At 39.3% G+C, this 21,278-nt stretch overlaps 1 protein-coding gene across 4 annotated transcripts in view; it reads left to right on the top strand.

Moving 5' to 3' along the window:
• LOC131253146 (DNA-directed RNA polymerase III subunit 1) overlaps window positions 1–21,278 on the top strand; it is a 250,463-nt gene that overhangs the window by 139,516 nt on the left and 89,669 nt on the right. For 3 of the 4 annotated variants that reach the window (XM_058253999.1, XM_058253996.1, XM_058253997.1), the window contains 2 exons: window positions 3,792–4,026; window positions 18,679–18,870. In XM_058253999.1, the coding sequence (XP_058109982.1) occupies window positions 3,792–4,026; window positions 18,679–18,870 (427 nt within the window). The remainder of the gene's footprint in view (window positions 1–3,791; window positions 4,027–18,678; window positions 18,871–21,278) is intronic. The other variant, XM_058253998.1, reaches the window with a different exon arrangement.

A 21,278-nucleotide genomic window follows, 5' to 3' on the forward strand; every position in this document is an offset into this window, starting at 1 on the left:
GATTGGATCAATAGAGGGTCTCCTAGGCTCATTTACTTCTTCATCCAAACGTATAGGGGCATCACGTGAAGATGTCTGTCATCGGCTCCCAAACATACGTCGTAACCCCCCCCCCTGTATCACGCACTGACCCATGCGTGCCAAACATGCGGCGACGTTCTTCCTCTTCACGAGTTAGACGCAAGCTCTCTCTCCTAGCTATAGTAAATTCTCGATCTGAATCTTCGTCAAAATTAATAATATTTTCATCACGAATGCCCATATATTCAGGACCAAACACTTCCTGTCGAGTTACATCCAAAATATCATCTTTCTTCTTTTGTACAGCAGCACGTTTACCCTTCGACTTATCCAGACTAGCTTGCATTAAAAGCATTATCTCTTTCAGTACTCTACTACATGGCGCAATTTGACCCTTTCGATGTGCCAAATGTTGTTTGAGACGGGTAATTCCACCAGTCACCAGTCTATCACAATACTTGCACTTTATTTGGTGTCTAGTACCACCAACCCTCGCACGATGTTGCCATCCAATATCATCACTTGTTGTTGGCCAGACCCAAACATTTCTTTAGGTTTAGGTAAATACTAGATAATTAGATATGAGTATGATTATATGACCTATGTTAATAAAGATGATTTTATATTCTAACTAAACCCTAAGAAGCTCCAAGGCAAAACCTGTCCAATATAAGCAAATAAAAACATAAAGTCACTAATTCGAAAATAGAAAAAAATTATAAAATGACACCCCAAATCTATAAAATACACATTAACATGTTCTACTATGATTAATACATCACATGACATGATTAAAACAGTACAACAATTGTTAAAAAATTATTTTTCGAATTTTTAAAAAAAGGGCCATAATTAATGCGTAAATAGAAAAAAAATATTAAAAAATTATAAAATGGCACCCCAAATCTGTAAAATGCACATTAACATGTTCTACTATGATTAACACATCATATGGCATGATTAAAACAGCAAAACAACCATTAAAAATTGATTTTTCGAATTTAAAAAAAATGCCAAAATTCATGCGTAAATAGAAAAAAATATAAAAAATATATAAAATGGAACCCCAAATCTGTAAAATGCACATTAACATATCCTACTATGATTAACACATCATATGGCATGATTAAAACAGCAATACAACCATTAAAAATTGATTTTTCGAATTTAAAAAAAAAGGCCAAAATTCATGCGTAAATAGAAAAAAATATTTAAAAAATATAAAATGGCACCCCAAATCTGTAAAATGCACATTAACATGTTCTAATATGATTAACACATCATATGGCATGATTAAAACAGCAAAACAACCATTAAAAATTGATTTTTTGAATTTAAAAAAGAAGGGGCAAAATTCATGCGTAAATAGAAAAGATATTTAAAAAATATAAAATGGCACCCCAAATCTGTACAATGCACATTAACATGTTCTAATATGATTAACACATCATATGTCATGATTAAAACAACAAAACAACCATTAAAAATTAATTTTTCGAATTTTTAGAAAAAGGGTCAAAATTCATGTGTAAATAGAAAATAATATAAAAAAAATATTAAATGGCACCCCAAATCTGTAAAATGCATAGTAACATGTTCTACTATGATTAACACATCATATGGCATGATTAAAACAACAACACAGCCATTAAAAATTGATTTTTCGAAATTTTTAAAAAAGGGTCAAAATTCATGCATAAATAGAAAAAAATATTAAATGGCACCCCAAATTTGTAAAATGCATATTAACATGTTCTACTATGATTAACACATCATATGACATGATTAAAACAACAAAACATATTAAAAAAAGTATAAATACCTATTTTTGATGAATTTTTGAAAAATGGCCCACCGAGTTTTGATTCAACAAAATCCGTAATATAATGTGTTTTTTCCTCAAATATCTAGCCAAGGTTGGTCGAAATTAGTAGTAGAAGGAGTGAGAAACAGTTTGGAAGCAAGAAGTTTCAAAAAAACAGCAAAAACAGATCTTAAAATGCAAAAAAAAAAGTTACCATTTTTTTTTACCGTTACGGGTCAGTAACGGCCGTTACGCCCGTAACGGGCCTGTATCGGCCGATATGGGTACAAAAAACCATAACGGCTGATACGACCCCGAAACGCGTATCGGCCTTCACCGTTACCGTTACGTACGGAATATACGTAACCGTTTTGGCACACCTTGGTTACGGCCCCCGTAACGGCCGTTACAGTCTCTTTTTTTATTGAAAAAAAATCCCAAAAAACCTGTATCTGCCCTTTAATATTGATTAAAAAGTATGGAAAACCTGTATATTCCCCATAACAAACAATTACAGGGCTGTTATGGCCTTTATAGGGGATGTAACGTGCCGTTAACGGCAATTACGGGTCATTTTTTCCATAACGGCTGTTATGGCCGTTACGACCCTGTAATGTGTAATGGTTGCCACCGTTACCTTTACGTAACGGCCTTTACGGCCCTATAACGGCTTTTACGGCACACCATGACCGCACCTTAGTTAGAAAGAGAATGAAGATTGGTTGCATGTTGGGTGCGTACTAATGTCTTTCATGCATGGGGTATGTGTGAGGAAAAGCCTATCAAGATCATCATCAACAATGGCAACAACTTGCACATCATATTATGAAGAATGGTCGATCAATGACAGCTGCATGCAGAAAAGTATCGACAACACCTTTGAGTTGCTGGAATAAGCAGCACGATGATGTGAGTGACCCATTGATGCCTTATGACCTACTCATCAGAACAATGTTACTCTGGGTTGATGTGGGGTGACATTTTTCTAATAAGAGTTTGTCGCCTTGTACTTGGTTGTTCATGGACATACAATCGTTGCGTGTGGTATCGTGGGAAGGATATCACTCTCAAGCCAATGAAAAAATGATGTTCCTTGAAAGGATGATGACATGGGGACTATTTCTGTGATGATCAATGGAATTTCAAATAATGCAAGGCTGCAATGACCAAGCTGGAAAAATATGTGACGAACAAGAAGGTAGCCATTACTATGGCAAGGATGGTGCCATTACAGTACCACTTGACCCAAGAAATTCGAGCAAACAGGATGGTGCCATTACTAAGGACCTACGAACAGTAGCCAAAAACTAACGAAGAATTACTATGGCAAGGTAGTGTAGTGATGTTTTCTATATTTGCAACTTCAGGCTGTGTTCATTAGATTAGGGTTTTTTTTTTTTTTTTTCCACATGTGAGGCCCACAAGGGATCCATGTAATGGATGGATTAGTTTTACTTCTGCATGTTTCATCTTCTTTAAAATAAAGGGGGAAAATACAGAATTACCCAGAACCAATATTGAATAGAATTTAGCTCAGGAAGTTTAGTAATTTCCATTATATTAGGGTTTTAGCATTTGTTTCAAGCTATTTATAAGTCCCCTCTGGACGTTTGACTATCTTATGGTTGAATGAAAGGTTTTCTCTTCTTTGAGAATATTTTATCATGCATGCATGTGTTGCTTTAGATTGGCATCTGTTGCCATTGAATCCAAGTATATGCTGCTAGGTGTCTTCATCGTGTGCATTCCGGAGTTCCCAGCTGCATTAATAATGTTCTCTGCATAGGTCAATCCTTATTTATAATTTCTGTAACCATCTGGAAATAGCCATCTGCTGAATCATTTGCCTTGTGCCCATGCTGCTGTTGATCATACATCTAAGTGGAACTGAATTTCATTCTCAGACTTGAAATATGATTGGTTATGTTCTTCATGTTTTGTTTTTTTTTCTTTTTTCCTTTTTCAGTGCCAGGTGGATTGGAAATCATGGTTTTTCAATTGGGATTGATGATGTGCAGCCAGGAGAACATCTCAATCGAAATAAAAAAGTGGAGATTGACAAAGGATACAAGGAATGCGATGATCTTATAAATAGATTCAACACAGGAGGCCTCAAACTCCTACCTGGTTGCAATGCAGCTCAGACACTGGAATCTAACATAACTGGCAAGTTGAATAATATCCGAGAAGCAGCTGCAAAAGTACGTCTTCTTAATATATATATATATATATATATATATATATATATATATATATATATATATATATATATATATATATATATATATATATATATATATATATTGGTGGAGCCTATTTATATCTTTTTTGTTGATGCTTTCTGCATTTAGTATTGATATGTCCTGAAGAAAGGTTGTGCTTTTTCACGTTTTTCTTGCATGTATATTCTGATTTTTCTATGTTAAATTATTAAGTTGTTTATAGCTTCCTATCATGTCTTGCTGTGCACTCACTTGTGCTGCTTCCATTTGGTGAACATTGGTGAGACATGGATGCTTATGGGGGTCAGCATATGAAACGTGTGGAGTTAGACTGAAAAAGGAGTGAAAATAGTTCTGACTTATTGACTTGTCCATGCAAAACACTATAATTTTGTAACTATGCTTCGAATATTGTCCTAAAGATAGTAATTCTCAATGTTTATATAACTGTTGTACATTATCATTAAAGAAACTATGATACATTTCTTTTTGTTGTAACTGTGGTATAATTTGTATTCTGTATTATGCTATACATAAATAAGTCTCCTGTAATTGGTGTAACTGTTGTATACTTGTACACCTTATTATGCTATACATATATAAGTGACAATTGTCTATCTATGTGTACAAACACACCCTCACGTGCCCACGCACACACCAACTATTCATTCCTGCCCGCATGTACACAGAAATTCTAATGTCCCCACCTTCCTGGGATGTTAGTAACGTCCCTAAAGGTTTTAATTGATATCCGGGATGGCAAATCATCTATTTTGCTGTCCATTCAGTCATACCATTGTGAGAGATCCATCATACAAAACATAGTGCTGGCAGGATGATATTAGTGCTTTGAATGTGGGTTATTTTGTTACAACCATCCTTTTTATGAGTGTATGGGATATTTAGCATATCAAACCAAAGTGCTACTTTGGGATCATGTGCAATGAAAGTGTGGCCTATTGAATAGATGTTCCAAGATAATTAGACCTATTTTTCCTTTTCTACTTAATCTTGAAGGTGGACATTCCACACATACATATAAGGAAATCCAAGCATCCCACCTTCATTGGCCTTCAACAATGCCCTCAAAGCTTTTTAATGACACATGGGACGTTCCATCATTGATTGAAACTTTCCTTTGCCTTGGCTGACTATGTGCAAGCCATATGTAAAAAATCGTGCTAATCAAATGATTGTAACGCTTTAAATGTGGGCATTTTCTTCTAACCGTGCATGATTTTTAATAGCCATAGATTTGATGGTGCATCATCGAAGTAGAGTGTTGCTTTGGAATCAGAAGCTATCCATGTTGAGGCCTATTGAATGACATAATTTTTGTAGTGTGGCTTGCACCAATTGTTTCAATGAATGAACGGTCCAAATCGGTGATTGGCCATCACACCTGTTTTGGGTTGTTGCCAACGTCCTCACAAAGATGGGGGTGTGTTGATTGTCCAACTAGTGCCTAATTGTTTGTATAATGTGTGTATGCAATGTATCAAGTTCAAAAGGTTGGCTGCAGGAAGGGAGGGATGGAGACCATAGCCTATGGTGGTATGGTATGGGCTTGTTGATGGGGACATCTCGCGCACAACACACGCCCCCCTTATGCACGTATGCAAGGAGGAGGGCCCCACCTTCGATCTGGATCGATAATGACATTCATGGAGGGCCTCCTAGTTAGAGGACTGTGTTTTAGTTCCTTGGGGTGGACCCGATCGTCATGTGGATCCCATCATTGGATCTCATGATCGTGACCCACTACCCTAGGTGAACTAGGACTTTGGGTTTTGCTTATCATTGCTATCAGGAATATCATGGACGGTTTAGATTGCTTTGATTAGTAGTTAGTTTTTATTACTTCGTCTCTAAGTAATAGGTTGCGCACATAGCGTGAGTTTTGGAGTATAGAGTTTTATTATAAATGGGCACCTCTTGTAGTCTTTTTTTTTTTTTCTCATTGAAGATAAATAAAATTTTTGCGTTTTCCTGCTCCTTTCCGAGTTAATGAAAACCTAATTAGGTGCGGAGCCCTCCATTCTTCGAAGGGTTAACTATCGTAGTGCGAAGCCACACCTATCCCGATTCGCCCCCACCTTCTTCCATCTATATTTCTCCTCCTACAAGCATTCAATCTGTAAATCCATCAATATTTGCAGGTGTTTCTCCATCTACAGCAGATTTCCAGGATCTGGCCCTGCAGGAGAGCTGAAACTTCGACGGAGCACCACGCACAAACTGTGCATCGGATCGAGCTGAGATTTGGGGGTTTTGGAGTCCATCCTTGGCCGACCAGGACAAAGGTGGCCTTTTTCTAAATAGTGGGCCCCACACACATGCGGCCGGGATCACATGCATGTGCGTCTGGGCCATTGTTGTTGTCACACGTGCGATACTTTTCTGGTTCGTCTCTCCTCTCTTTCACCCCAAACCCTAAATTACACAAATTCAAATCCTCAATTTTATGTCCTTTCATCAACCTTAGGGTTCCTCGAATTGAAATCTGTGAACCCATTGGATTGGGGAATTATTTCTGTGCATGTGTGGATGAATTTACCCTCCTTTGATTCTTGTTTGGTTTATAATTTTGATTTATTCGGCCCTAGCATGTGTAGGCGTGGATCCGCATAAGATTCCCCTTAATTGAGTGTTTGAACTTTTGTATGGGATGTGGAATTTTGTGTAATTGTTTCTGAACTAGTGTGATCTAAAGCCTGAAATCTTGCACATCATACTTGAATTTCATGTCTGCATCACTTGTTGTGGGACACGTGATGTATGCGTGACATCCAACGCTTCAATCAGATGCATCACCTCATTTTCTTGCATGCTGAAAAGGTCAGCCCAACCCATGAATTCGGCGGGCCACACCATTGGAAACAATTTAAGAGGGGACACCCAAAGTTTATTTGCATGGGGCACCTACAGGGTGGTGTATATGGAATCCAGGCCATACAGACCATGTCCTGGATGAGGGTCCAAGCAAAAAAACTAGTAGTTTTTCAATTCAGGTGGTGCTTGGTGCAAATAATGTATGGGCTTCCCCTATGTGGTGATGCAAATAACGTAGATCCATGAATTTGGTGGGCCACACCATTGGAAACAATTTAAGAGGGGACACCCAAAGTTTATTTGCATGGGGCACCTACGGGGTGGTGTATATGGAATCCAAGCCATACAGACCATGTCCTGGATGAAGGTCCAAGCAAAAAAAACTAGTAGTTTTTCAATTCAGGTGGCGCTTGGTGCAAATAATGTATGGGCTTCCCCTATGAACTGTTTCACTGTGTTATACCCTTCCATCACATGTATCACCTCCTTGCAGGCAACAAAAATCAGCCCAATTTGTGAATTAGGTTGGCTAGCCGATTGGGAGCAATTTGAGAGGGGACTCCTAAAGTTGTTTTCATGGGGCACCCAATAGGTTGTGTATATGGATTTCAGGCCATTAAGACCCTTCATCTGGCTTGGATGAAGGGCTAGGCAAAAAAATCAGGTAGGTCTGAATTTTAGGTGGGTGCTAAGTGGAAATCATGGATGGGCTTCCCCTCCCAACTTTTTCATTATGTTATGTTTCTCCTTATTCATGGTTTGGGCCCTGTGGTTAGAGCATGAGATGATGCATCTAATGGATGGGCTGGATGTCATGGATCCATTGTGTGGGCTCTACAAGAGCCTGATTCCCCCATAAGCTATTGAAGTACTAGTGTAATTGGAGTAATGTTATATATATATATATTAATGTTATATATATATATACCTCCACAAAGCCGAGGATGAACGACAAAGGTCCAGCGGTCCACCTAACCACTATTGGAGCAGATGGGTCTAATCACCCCTTTGATTCTTCGGTATAGATGGACTCAGATTTCGATCTATGGCTTGGATCGTTTAAGGAACGGGCCAGATGGGCACAAACTCACTATCTTTTCTTCTCTCCTTATGGTCTCTTGTATTCACAGTTGCTTATATTCGTCGAAGGGTATTTTTCTCTATTTAGGAGGGAGCGAGAGATAACGAATGAGATTGGATAGGATAAAGTTTATCCCTATCTAATCCAACCTCTTCCCTATCTCTCCTTCATCGAAATTTTAAATTCTCTTTGAATTTCAAAGTCCCAAAAGAGAGAAGAAGCGGGAAAGGTATGTGGGACCCTCCCACTAGTGGTTGTCTAGAAGTGGGCCCCATGGGCCCATGTCTAACATCTCCCACTTAAGCATGTCGTGGGATGGGCTCATAGATTATCCATCTAGCTCATCACTAAACAACCAAAACCAAAGAATCGCGATCAAAAGAATTAGAAGCGTGGAAATAGCTGGAAGACTGTTATCTTCTCACAGGTGTTTGAGTACCAAGTGACCATGTAACTAGCTTTCAATAACTTAAGCTTTGCAATGCTTGTCCTACTTCACATGACCGCGCCGGATGGAGTTAACTCCCGATCAGGTGTACTCGGCGAACATACGCACTTATCTAACTTATTGAGTTTATTATAAAAACTCGGTTTTCCCAAACATTGATTTGAATTCTTTGAGAGTAATACTAATATATATACACTATTAAAAGTCAATGGAGCTTATCTTTTTAGAACTTTTGGATGACAAGATTGCCACTACAAATTAATGTTTAAGTTACCCCTAAGTATTATTGTACTCAATACTCTAAAAGTATGACACTTGCGAACGACATGTGTATCCTTAGAACAGTGGGGTCGGTGTGTTGTGTATGACATTACAAATATGTATGATAATGATATTTAAGTGATTGATGACGATAATGATACATACACACATATTTAAGGAAGTGATTCAATGAAAGTGTTACCTTTGTATTTATGGTGCTCATGCCTGAAAATGGGCCCTACATAACATGTGCATTCAACTCATCCATCAAGTGCATGATTGCATCCCCCTATTGTTGATGAGATATCCTTTATCAAGCTTATCTAAAACTCGGGAGCCAAAGAACAATTAATATGGGGACACCCACCATTGTTTTTTGCTGGGGCCTGCTTTTTTAGACATCCGTTTATTTGAAGTAGATACATCTAATGAGTGGATTGGATGGTATGTGTATGACTCTATGGTCCCCTATGAAAATCAGTGGTGGGCATTCCTTGTGCCCTACGGTATTGGCCACCAAGTTTTAGATTAGATTGATTATTGGACTCTTGGCAAACGTGGGGGGATGCAATTGATGGACGAGTTGGATGTCATGCATACATAATACATTACGTGGGGCCAAGTTTTAGTCATTGCCATCACACACACACACACACACACACACACACACATATATATATATATATAGAAAAGAGAGAAATGATCTTTACGCATTTTTAGTGGCTAAGATTAGAAGTTACTTTTGGATTTAAAAAAGAACAAGACATTCGAGTGCAAGGCTATTGACTCTCACGCTCCCTCCGTTTTTACGAAAGCTCACGGAAGTGGATTGCGTGCTGTGTCAACGTCAGCAAATTCTGTGGCCCCATTATAATACATGTGTCATATCCACACTGCCCATCCGTTTGGAGAGATCATTTTAAGGGTATGAGCCCAAAAAATGATGCAAATCCAAATCTCAAGTGGACCACACCACTGAAAGCTGTTGGGGCATTGATGCCCACTGTTGAAAACTTCCTAGGGCCCACCACGGTGTTTATTTGCCATCTAACCTGTTCATAATGTGTCACGTGTCATGGACCTGGATTAAGGGAAGAAACAAATATCAGATTGAACCAAAACTTTTGTGGCCCCAAGAAGTTTTCAATCCCCATTTTTTTTTTTGGTGTGGTCCACTTGAGATTTTGATCTATCTCATTTTTGGGCTTATGCCCTAAACTGATCTCACCAAACAGATGGATGGTTTGGATATGACACATACATCATAATGGGGTCCACAGAACTTGCTGACTGGCACACCACCCAATTAGCTTCCTCTAGTCAATGTCCTTCCCGAGGGAGCGGGTCATTAGGTGAGACCTCGGCCTAACCCAAGATGGTGCAACCCTAATTGTGGGTCCCACATTGATGTATGTATTCAGTATCCATGCCGTCCATCCATTTTTCCAGATCATTTTATGGCATGATCTCGAAAATGAAGAATATCCAAATCTCATGTTGGACCATACTCTAGGAAATTGTAGTGATTGAATGCCCTATCATTAAAACCTTCTTAGGGCGCACCTTAATGTTTCCTTAGTGTTTATTTGTGATCTAACCTGTTGATATGGTCACATAAGCCTAGATGACCGGAAAAAACATATATCAACTTGATCCATAACTTGTGGCCTGTTAATGGTCAATCACCGCTGTTTCCCTTGGTATGTTCCACCTAATAATTAGATCTATTTTGTTTTTGGAGTAATGCGGTAACTAAGCTGGGGCCCACCATGATGGTTTTCGAGAGCCTTTTGCATGAACTTTTTGTAGGAACTAAGGTGGGGCCCACCATGATGTCTGTGAGAAATTCATCTCATCCATCCCTTTTGCTAGATAATGTTAGGATATTGGTCAAAAAAATGAGGTAGATCTAAAACTCAAGTAAGCTACACAACAGGAAAGAATGACATTTGAATGTCTACCATTTTAAAATTTGTCGTGGCACATAAGTTTTGGATCAGGCTAATGTTTTTGTGTTTTCTGTTCATCCCAGTAGGAACGACCTTTCGAATGGTATGGATGGCATGCAAACGTCATGGTGGACCCAGTGAGGTTTCAATGGTAGGCATTTTCCTATCCACCTTTTCCTATCGTGCAACCCACTTGAGTTTTGGATCTAACTTTAGACCAATATCCTAACATTATCTAGCAAAACAGATGTACGAGATAGATTTCTCACAGACATCACGATGGGCCCCTCCTTAGTTCCCGCATGAAGCCAATGCAAAGGGCTCTCCCTGGCAATCCGTTGCCAACATGAGAGAGGGAAGGACAGTGAAGAGGAAGCAGATTGCAGGGTGTGCCGATCACCAAGTTCTGTGGACCCCACTCTGATGTATGTGACATATCTAAAGTGTCCATCCATTTGGAGAGATTAGTTTAGGGCATGGGCCAGAAAATGAGGCAGTTCCAAATCTGAAATGGACCATACCAAAAAAAAAGAAAAAAGTGGGGATTGAACACCTACCATTAAAAACTTCTTCGAGGCCACAAAAGTTTTGGATCTATTTGATATCTATTTCTTCCCTTAATCCAGGTCTGTGACACCTTATGAACAAGTTGGATAGCAAATAAACGTCATGGTAGGCCCTAGGAGGTTTTCACCAGTTGGCATCAATCTCCCCATTGCTTTCAGTGGTGTGGTCCACTTGAGATTTGGATCTGCATCATTTTTGGGTCATGCCCTAAAGTGATTTCTCCAAATGGATGGGTGGTGTGGATATGAAACATGCATCATAGTTGGGCCCACAAAACTTGGTAACGTTGGCACACCACGCAATCTACTTCCATGAACTTCCTTAAACTGGGGAGGAAGCACGAGAGTCAGGCGAGAATCTCTCCTGCAGATTGGCATGCGAGTTGGAAATTTAGGTGCATAAACATCATCATGCGCACCAGTGCGCTTGAGATCATCTCTCTCTCTCTCTCTGTATGTGTGTGTGTGTGTGTGTGTGTGTGTGTGTGTGTATATCCAAAAGGGTTCTGATTCTTATCTTCGCCTCAATATGCTTATATATCATCTTGCTACATTTAATAAATAAACCGTAATATTTTTTTAATCTATTAATTGATCAAGCTCGAGGATTGAGCGTTTGTAATTTAAATTCAAATGAGACTAGTAGTTCATTTGTTAAATGATACCTTACTTGATAAATGTATTTCATAATATCTAATTTTAGTTTTATGTGAAAGCGATGAATATGACAGATTTCCCCATAAACGTAATTTTGTTGTTAATTTATGGTATTAAAGAAAAAACAATAAAATTTAAAAATAACAATGAGAGAGCTTGAAATCCTCTCTTTGTTAGTGTAGGGAATGTGAATGTATATGTAAATGTGTGCACGTATATTCTATTTTTGTATTCCTGCGGAGCCCTATATGTTTTTCTCATGTTAATATACATATGTGTATGCGCGCATGTGTTAGTCAAGAGGGACTAGCGTTAAGTGTTGCATTTTTATAGAACTCTTCTTTCTTTTCCTTCTTCCTCTTCTTCACTTCCACTCCCTCCCTCTCTCTCTCTCTCTCTCTCTCTCTCCTTTTTGCTCTTTCTACTTGTTATTATAATGGGATTCCTGCGTTGATTGAAGATCTTTTTAGTGGGGCTATGTTGGCGTCATCGACTCTACGATTGATGTCAGCGGTGTATGGTTGGATGACCCCATCGTGATAAAAAAGTTCGGGATCAGGAGGAGCATGATTTTAAATGATTTATGGTGTTTTTTTTTTTTGGGGGTAAGTTTTTGAAGGAGTTTCAATCAAAATAGAAAAAGTTGGGAAATACCACCGATTTTGTCTTTTCATAGGGGTTGGGTACAGTTTGGGGTTTCCCATCTATTAGAACAAGTATCATGTTGATTTGATGAGATTTGAGGAAGTGTTTTGTGTGGGAAAATGGCTGCACAACCTAATTTTAGGGCATTTTCGTGTTGTTTCTGGTGCAATTCGCTCAAATGGTGGCCTAGATGTGTTGAGACAATTGCCTCATGTGCATGTGTAGTTGTGGTCAGCTTTTACTGATTCACAGTTGTTTGGAGTGGTGGGCAACAACATGTGTAGTTGAGAGTGTTTGGGTGGTCTCTAGTAACCTTAGAGTGATCTTTAAGCAAAATGGAAGGTACATCTTCACAGTCAAGTGATACTTCAAGTTCGTCATGCCCATGTAATGATGATGGTTTTTTTTTTTTTTTGGTCCAAAAACCTCGAAAAATATTGGAAAATCATAAATATTTAGAGGATTCGAAATTTGTATCCTTTTGTGGTTATGAACATGTTTATGATGATGTATCAATCCACTCTTTGGTAAGAATTCTCTTAGCCTGCTTGATGATTTTGTTATTCTGAAATGCTTAGATTGATCCCAAATTGGCACACAATTCATGCAAGTTATAGCACTCATCCCACTAATGCACATCCCTAAGAATTATTCTATTTTATTTTAAAAATTAATGAGTTAACTTTATTGAGAAACTATTAAGACAAAAGTCATAATAGTAAAGGAATACAACCTAAGAGTAGAACCTGATTTATAGACCAAGCTTACATCCCAAATAGAAATGAAATTTCATTAGTGTTAACATCCTTAATCCCAAATACCCGTTCTTAGACATCTCTTGTAGTTTGCCACATAACTTCTTCTCATGAACCTTGTTTGTCGAGGAAGCATTGACAATTTCATTCCTGCCAAGTGTTGGCTAATAAAATGAGTTGCCATGATGCTCACCACCCTTTAGGAATGGGGCAACTATGCCATTCCCAAAGCAATTCCACAACTGATCGAGGCATGACCCACTCGACACCAAAAGAAGCTAGATAGGTGGTCCAATCTTGTCAAATGAAGGGACTGTGGATGACGAGGCAATCAACCAACTTCGAGTTGTTCTTACACATTAGACACATATTAGGGAGAACATAGACCTCTTCTGAAGATTGTTTATGGTTAAAATATGGTTCCACACAACTAGCCAAACAAAGGATGTTGCCTTAGGAGGTGCCCCATAGAACCAAAAGGCATGAAAATAATCCCCCTCTCTTAGCTCCGTAGGACTTCGAAGCATTTTGTAGAAGGACTTGACTGAGAATTTGCAGAAAGGCCCATCCTTCCATACAATAGAATCTGCAAGAGCCGTGGAAGGATGATGCAGGACAATTAACCACTTACTCTAAAAGCTCGAACTGATAGAGCATGGCGAATTAAACCCTTTATCTCATAGCCCAGACCCTACGTCTGTGGGTTAGGTCCTCGGCCGAACCCTCATGGGCCCCAAATCCACGGGTTCCGCCTCACACGAGCCACCCGCCTCATACGGGCCGCCCACTCTGAGTGTGCCCTTGCATCTCACAGGCCACCCCACTAGAGGCCAATGTGAAAATGCCCTTGCATTGAAGGATGAAATTATGGAGCAGTGCTAACAACTGAGGAAAGACCACTGCCTCTTCATTTAATAAGGCTCTCCTACAAGGGGGGCACTACACTCCATTCTCACCCATGAAGGAAAAGAACATAGCTAGTGATATATTCTTCATAGGGGCTAGTCTTCTAAGGATGGGAATTCCATCTCTATGGATCTATTTCCACACCAAGTATCCTCCCAAAAGCGGATGTGTTGCTCATTATTAAGTGAAAAGGCTGCTCTAGGCTTGAACAAGGGGGCTACTGAATTAATGGCCTTCGATATGCTGAAAGCTCGATAGTGCGAGGGTTTTTTGACCTCCCACTCTCCCTCTTGATCACCATATTTGGATGTAATAACTTCTCTCCATAGCTTACCCTCTCTGGATCCAAATCTCTACAACCATTTTTCTTGAAGTACCACATTTATCGATTCCAACACTCTAATGCTCGCACCCCTTTCAAATAGTGATTTGCACACCTCTTCCCACTTAAGCAAGTGGAACTGCTTTCTTCGGCCCATCTCTATAAGAAATCCTTGCTTAACTTCTCTAATTTGTCCAATACTAATTTTGGACACTTTAACAAGGACATGAAGTAGAGGGGTTGATTAGATGAAGCCACTTTGATAATGGTGATTCGACCTACTGGTGATATATGACATCATTTCCACCTTGATAGCTTTCTTTCGAACCTTTCAATTACTTTGTTTCGTAATTGTTTCTCCGGTTTTCCTAAGCATAGTAGGAGACCCAGGTAAGATGAAGGACCCTGTACCACGCCCAAACACATTTGCGAAGGTTGAAACCTCATTCTTGGAAAGCTCAATGCCTAAGATTTCACTTTTCCTCACATTGACCTTAAGACCTGACATCTCGAAGCACCCTAAAATTTTTCTTAGATTGTTCACCACAACCATTTCTGCCTCAAAAAATAAAATTGTGTTGTTCGTGAATTGTAACTCAGAGATATGAACTCCTTTTGCTCCTTTGAAACCAGAAATAAGCTCCACTTTCCCTAAGCATTTGAGATCATTCCCTCAAGAAATTTTCAGAAAAACTTGAAACTAAATTTGGATTAATAATGTCACCAATTTAGGGGCCACTCAAATGCTCCAAAATATTGCCGAAATTCATTTAATGTATGCCATTCATCCGACTAATGCATATCCCTAAGAATTTGACACGACTTTTCCCAAATAATTATGAGTAAAAAATTAAAATTAAATTTAGATGAACAGTGTTGTCGGTTTGGTGGGCCACTCAAATGCCTCCAAATTGGCACCAAATTCATGTCGGCACCCATCCCACTAATGCATATTCCTAAACTTTATATCATTTCCTCCAATAAATTTTAAGAAAAAAATTGAAATTAAATTCGTATGAATAGTGTCGCTGATTTGGGGAACCACTTGATGCCCCAAATTAGCCTCAAATTCATGTAATCTATTGGTATTCATCCCACTAATATAATTTGCCAAAAATTATGCTTATTTCATTATTTGAATATCATTTCCTTGGACATTTATTGGATGGTGAAGAATGAAAAATATCGAATGGTCCTATTTCAAAAAACAAGTCTACACAAACAATGGTTAGATACGTGGCCCATTGGCTGATATGATACTAAATTAATTTCTTGTGGGGGAGAACCCACTATAGTAGCTTGCTATTGGGTTCCTTAGTGTTGCCCTGCGTTGGATTCTTGCATGGGCCTAGCGCACCCCTCATAATAAAAAAATCAGCGGTTAGGATCGTTCAAACAATTTGATTTTGGGATTGTAACTTAGCAACAAGTCCCATACTTTAATTGGTTACCTTTAGGTTAATATATGAAACTTGTACAATTTTCCTTCTGCAAATGTATCAAGCGTTATATGCCTATAAAGTATTATACAAGGATAAAAAAGAGGTCTCAAGTCAAATTGGTTGGTCTACAGGGCACGATTCACCCAATAGATAACTTCCAACTAGTTGAGTGCAAGTGAAATCGAACTTTTCCATAGATTGGCCCTAATATGAAGTTCACTTAGTACAAAAATCATCTATTTCTACTCATCAAATGATCCTTGAATGTTTTACATGCATAAAAGGTTGGAAGTTATCTGTCGATGGACTGTAACTTGTTATCCAACCAATTGGATGGATAAATTTTTTGAAAACATGGTTCTAAAGTAGCCACGTCACATTTGCTTTCTCAAAAGGCAGAGAGAGAGAGAGAGAGAGAGAGAGAGAGTCAACATGCAACCATCGATGAAATTCCGAAAATTTTACCTTAATTCCGGGCTCTTTGTCACGTTCCAACAATTGAAGGAGTCGATCATTGGTGTCTTCACAAACTGGGCCGCTTGTTGTTGGTTAGGACCTTAGTGGGGACCTCCTCCTACATGTCCATATGTTCTAACTTTGGTCTCTGGATTTCCTTTATGCCAGAGCTCTCACAATTGATTACTGAGATTCCCTACCACATAAGTTGAGCTACTCGCTCCGTGAGTGTGTCAATCAATTGGGTTACTTGGAAAAAACTTCTTGTGTTACCTCTTTTGAAGCCATTAGGAGATAATGTAGAGTTGGCAGTTCCCCAATGATCACCAGTTTTGATGCTAAAATGATGTAGTCCGTTTATTGAATCAATGAGATATTGATATCGAATCTCAAAGAAGTAGACAAGAATTACACACACAAGAATATTTGAATAGAGGGAGAAATAACTTTATTAATATCGAGCTTCTTCTTACAATGCTTAAGAAAATAATTACACTTAGAAATTTTTTGGAATGACTAACTCTTACACCACTTCAGCTTTATAGACCCTAAATGAATCTTTGATGTAAATCCCCTAACTTAGATATTGATTTCAAATAAATCATAATTTATTTCAAACCAATCTGACCTACGTATGATGGTAAAAGCCTAATAATAGTAAAAGCAAACATAGAAAGTAATCCTAATGACAATTTTAAATCAGCCCTCATATCTTCAATCACATCAATTGCACCCCCTTTCACATCCTCAATCACATCAATCACATCTTCAATCACATCAATTACATCTTTAAATTGGTCCACATATTTCCTAAAAATAGTAAAATCACAATATAGGGAGAATCGAAGGTGCGGTTATTGGAAAAGATGTTAGAGCTGAATAGGATGGATTTGAAAGTCTCTGATATCATGTAGGTGGAAAGAGATGGGAGAGAATGTAGAAAGAAGGAAAAGAGGGGAGATGACTTGATAATAGTGCTCAACCCGTAAGACGTTATGTATAATCAAAGTGGTTCAATCAACCACTTGCTCTAAAAGCTCTAACTAATAGAGCATGGCGAATTAATTCATTTATCTCATAGCCCATGCCCCAAATCCATAGGTTAGGTCCTTGGCCAAACCCTCCTCGTGGGCCCTAAATCCATGGGTTCCACCTCCTCGTGGGCCCCAAATCACATGGGTTCCGCCTCGCGCGAGCCACCTGCCTCACACGGGCCGCCCACCCCGAGTGTGCCCCAGCATCCCATAAGCCACCCCACTCGAGCCCGGTATGAAAATGCCCCTGCATTAACAACCCTATTTAGAATATAAGAAATACACCATAATCTTTCTAAGATGCATCTTAATCTTCTTAATGTATGATACTTTGAAGTACCATACAATAATATGCCCATTACTCTATACCCATGCTCCTCACGCCCATCAGGAGCAATGTACTTTGACAGTTATGTTACCCTAGTATGGTCATGGATATTGAGTATGACAAGGATTGGGTTCAACGGGTCCTTGAAATTCAAATTCTTAGTCTACTGGTATGTCAGGGGTTGGTCATTGCACATGATTCATGAGTATAATCATGTTAAAATACTTCCCTAACAATATCTAAGGTGGAAGGTATTGCTTAATTGACAAAATTTGCTGAAAAATCAAAATAATAACCCTTAAGAGTTCAAATCTGGATGTCAGTTCTTAGGAGGGAAGGATCCCTTATCCTTACCCTTAATTGAATATGCAAGTACTGGACTCGGGTGCTGCAGTTTTCTAAAGATTCCTAGCATCATTATATTCTTTTGTTGTAATATGTATGAATATCTGCATTGATACCGCGGATGATAAAAGTTTTCTTGTGGAGCATCGACATCTTGTATGAGGTGGTTTTGTTAAATACCAAGGATTTGAACCTTGTTCAAATAAGAATGCTCCATTTTGCTGCATTGGCACTCGAGGTGTAGCAGTTGATTCACATTTGTTTCATATCACATGGATGAATTGTGTATAAATCTTGCTTTGGAGTCCGTGTGTTTGACATGTGCAATTGATGAGCCTTGATTCCAATCATGGGTTGTTCCTGCTAATTTTCCTTTACTAAATCTTCTAGAGCAGATTGCTGAATATCTATTAATGATTTATTTTTATTTTTTATTTTTACCTTCGACTTATAACATGTTATGGGTGGGATGTCTTTGGTTCCTGCTTTGATCAATATTTTCTTGATTACATAAACTAAGACAATTAAATTGTTCTTTGTCTGTCTCTGGATGGATTTCTGTGAAGCAGCTTGACACTACATTGAGTTCCATTTTCTATTTCAGGTTTGCATGGCGTCGTTGCATTGGAGAAACAGTCCTTTAATAATGTCACAATGTGGATCAAAAGGGTCTCCTATTAATATTAGCCAGATGGTAGCATGTGTTGGTCAACAATCAGTTGGTGGTCGCCGTGCCCCTAATGGGTTTATTGATCGAAGTCTTCCGCACTTTCCCATAAATTCAAAAACACCTGCGGTAAGTTAATTTGTAGACACACAAACACAACCTGGATTAGGCTTGAAATTCTACTTAGGGACATTGCAGTGTCATATACTATTACTGTACTGCAATTTTCATGTCATAGTTATTATTATTATTTTTCGTTAAGAATGAAGCGTTTGGATATATTTATTTATAGTGACTTATAGGGAATTGAGTCATGAATTGGAGCAACCTGGATTGTAGATTGAAGCAAATTTGGCAACCAATTGGAATGACTTGGTTGTGACCAATCTACCTCTAAATTCTCATGTTCCAGTTTATGGACTGTAGGTGTGGTTCAGTATCAGTAACTCTACTATGAACAAGTTACCGTACTGAAGGAAACCCAAAGGACCATATATTTAGTACTTTTTTATACCAACGTTTATCGTACCAACGTTTATACTAGATTATTCAAATTTTACATCTCCCTTTTTCACCCAAAAAAGGTTCAGAATCTAAAGGTTTTGAAATTATCTAAACAAAATTACAGTATATGGAATGCAATATAGAAACAACGGGATTAGGAGTATAATTGAGGAATTAGTTAGTCTAGGAAGTCCCACAAAATTAGCTTATCCACCTCCTCCTCTCCCTCCATTATTTGACAAAGATGAAGAGGGCAGGATCATGGTAAGGAAAAAAAGTGGAAACCATTTTCATGCCTCAAGCGAATCTAGCGACGTTGTGTCGGTGGCTCATTCTAACCGGAGCGGTAAAAAAGGTCAAGGTAGTAGATTCTAGATTCTCTTGAGAAGAGAAAGGAAATGGGAAGATAGTTGAACTAGTGCGCCAAACCCTTTAGAGTTGTAGAATGAGGGAGGTTGGATGGTTGTGGTAAGGAAACATAAGACTAGAGATGACGCCCTTTGTCCTATGCTGAGGGATTATCCGACTCTCTACATTGAGTGCTTTCCCTGAAAGGGTCGAGGATCACTTCATCATTATCTTTGGTCAATGCAGGCGGGTCATGGAAGTCGTGATTCCATGAGATCATTAGTCGAAAGCATGTCGGGGCTTTGCTTCGTGCATATGCAGTCAGAAGAGTTGAGTTGAGCTATAGCAAAGATCCATGGCCAACTCTTCAATTGATTTTGGTGCAGAAAAACTCACTACAGCTCGGACATGGTGATTGGCACAAGTGTTTAACAGAGCAAAGGCAGTAAAGGGAGGGGCGGGAACTCGAAAAGGAGGGGGGGTATGATGTCTAGGGATGGTTGGAGAAGGATATTGGAAGCTAAAGTGGTGGATAGGGAGGGGGCGTGGGTAACAAAAAGCTTCATCAAATTTGTAGTGGGAGGGATACTAGTGAGTCCGCTGGTAGGACTGTGACTCAGAAGGAGTCAACTTCTTTGGAAGCTCCAATAGTTTGGGCTTGGAAAGAAGATAACAAGGGATTCGAGTGGTTGAGGTGGATCCATTTTGCTCATCTATACAAGAAGTGCGTCTCTGAAGGAAGTCCATGTCTGATTCGAAGTATGTTGTAGGCTTCATGAAGGTGACTGCATAATTAAACCTCCGGGAGAATATGAATTGTGGGTGTCCATCATGACAAATGCTGATATCGACTTGGTCATTGCAGTAGGTACCTTATTGAATGATGGGCTAGTTCATGGCAGTCTACGAGTGGGAGGAGAAGTCCCTCTTTGGAGAGATGGAGGTATGGTATCTTTTGTGGGCGATCCCATTGGAGCTTTGGTTTGTGGGAGTTTTTTCAAGGCAAATGGATTGTGTCTAGGAGAAGTGACATGAATCAATCCGAAGATTGAGAATGGGATGAGATCAGCGCGGCTCACATTTGCGTTAGAAGGCGTATAACTTTGGTGGATCCCAAATCAATTACAATCTGGGTAGTGGAGGAGAGTTGCGGTGGGGGTGATGAGGGAGCTAAGCTAGTGAGTTCCATTTAGATGGGTTGAGAAATGGCTGAAGAGGGTGGTTGGATTATTTTTTATTTTCTCGCGGGGGATGTGCGGCTTGGATATTGAATGGGTGTCAGCCCTCTGCCTTTGGGTGGCACGTGTTGGATAGAGTCGCTTGAATAGCCAACACATAAGGCGGTGATATTTAATCCAGATATTAGGTGCTCTGATAAGAGTCGACAGTTGTTAGTGATGGGGGGCCTCATCTCCTATCGACACATGCCCTCTTTGAACGTGCCAGGCTTAATCTGAGACTCAGGACACGTATCAATCCAAGGGAGATGCAATGATGCAGGATAATTAACCACTTGCTCTAAAAGCTTGAACTGTTAGAGCGTGGCGAATCAATCCTTTTATCTCATAGCCCAGGCCCCACATCACATGGGTTAGGACTTCGGCCGAACCCCCACTTGTGGGCCCCAAATCACATGGGTACCGCCTCACACGGGCCGCCCACCTCAAGTGTCCCCGCATCCCACA

Source organism: Magnolia sinica, chromosome 8 (assembly GCF_029962835.1).
Source record: "Magnolia sinica isolate HGM2019 chromosome 8, MsV1, whole genome shotgun sequence".
Classification (NCBI taxonomy): domain Eukaryota; kingdom Viridiplantae; phylum Streptophyta; class Magnoliopsida; order Magnoliales; family Magnoliaceae; genus Magnolia; species Magnolia sinica.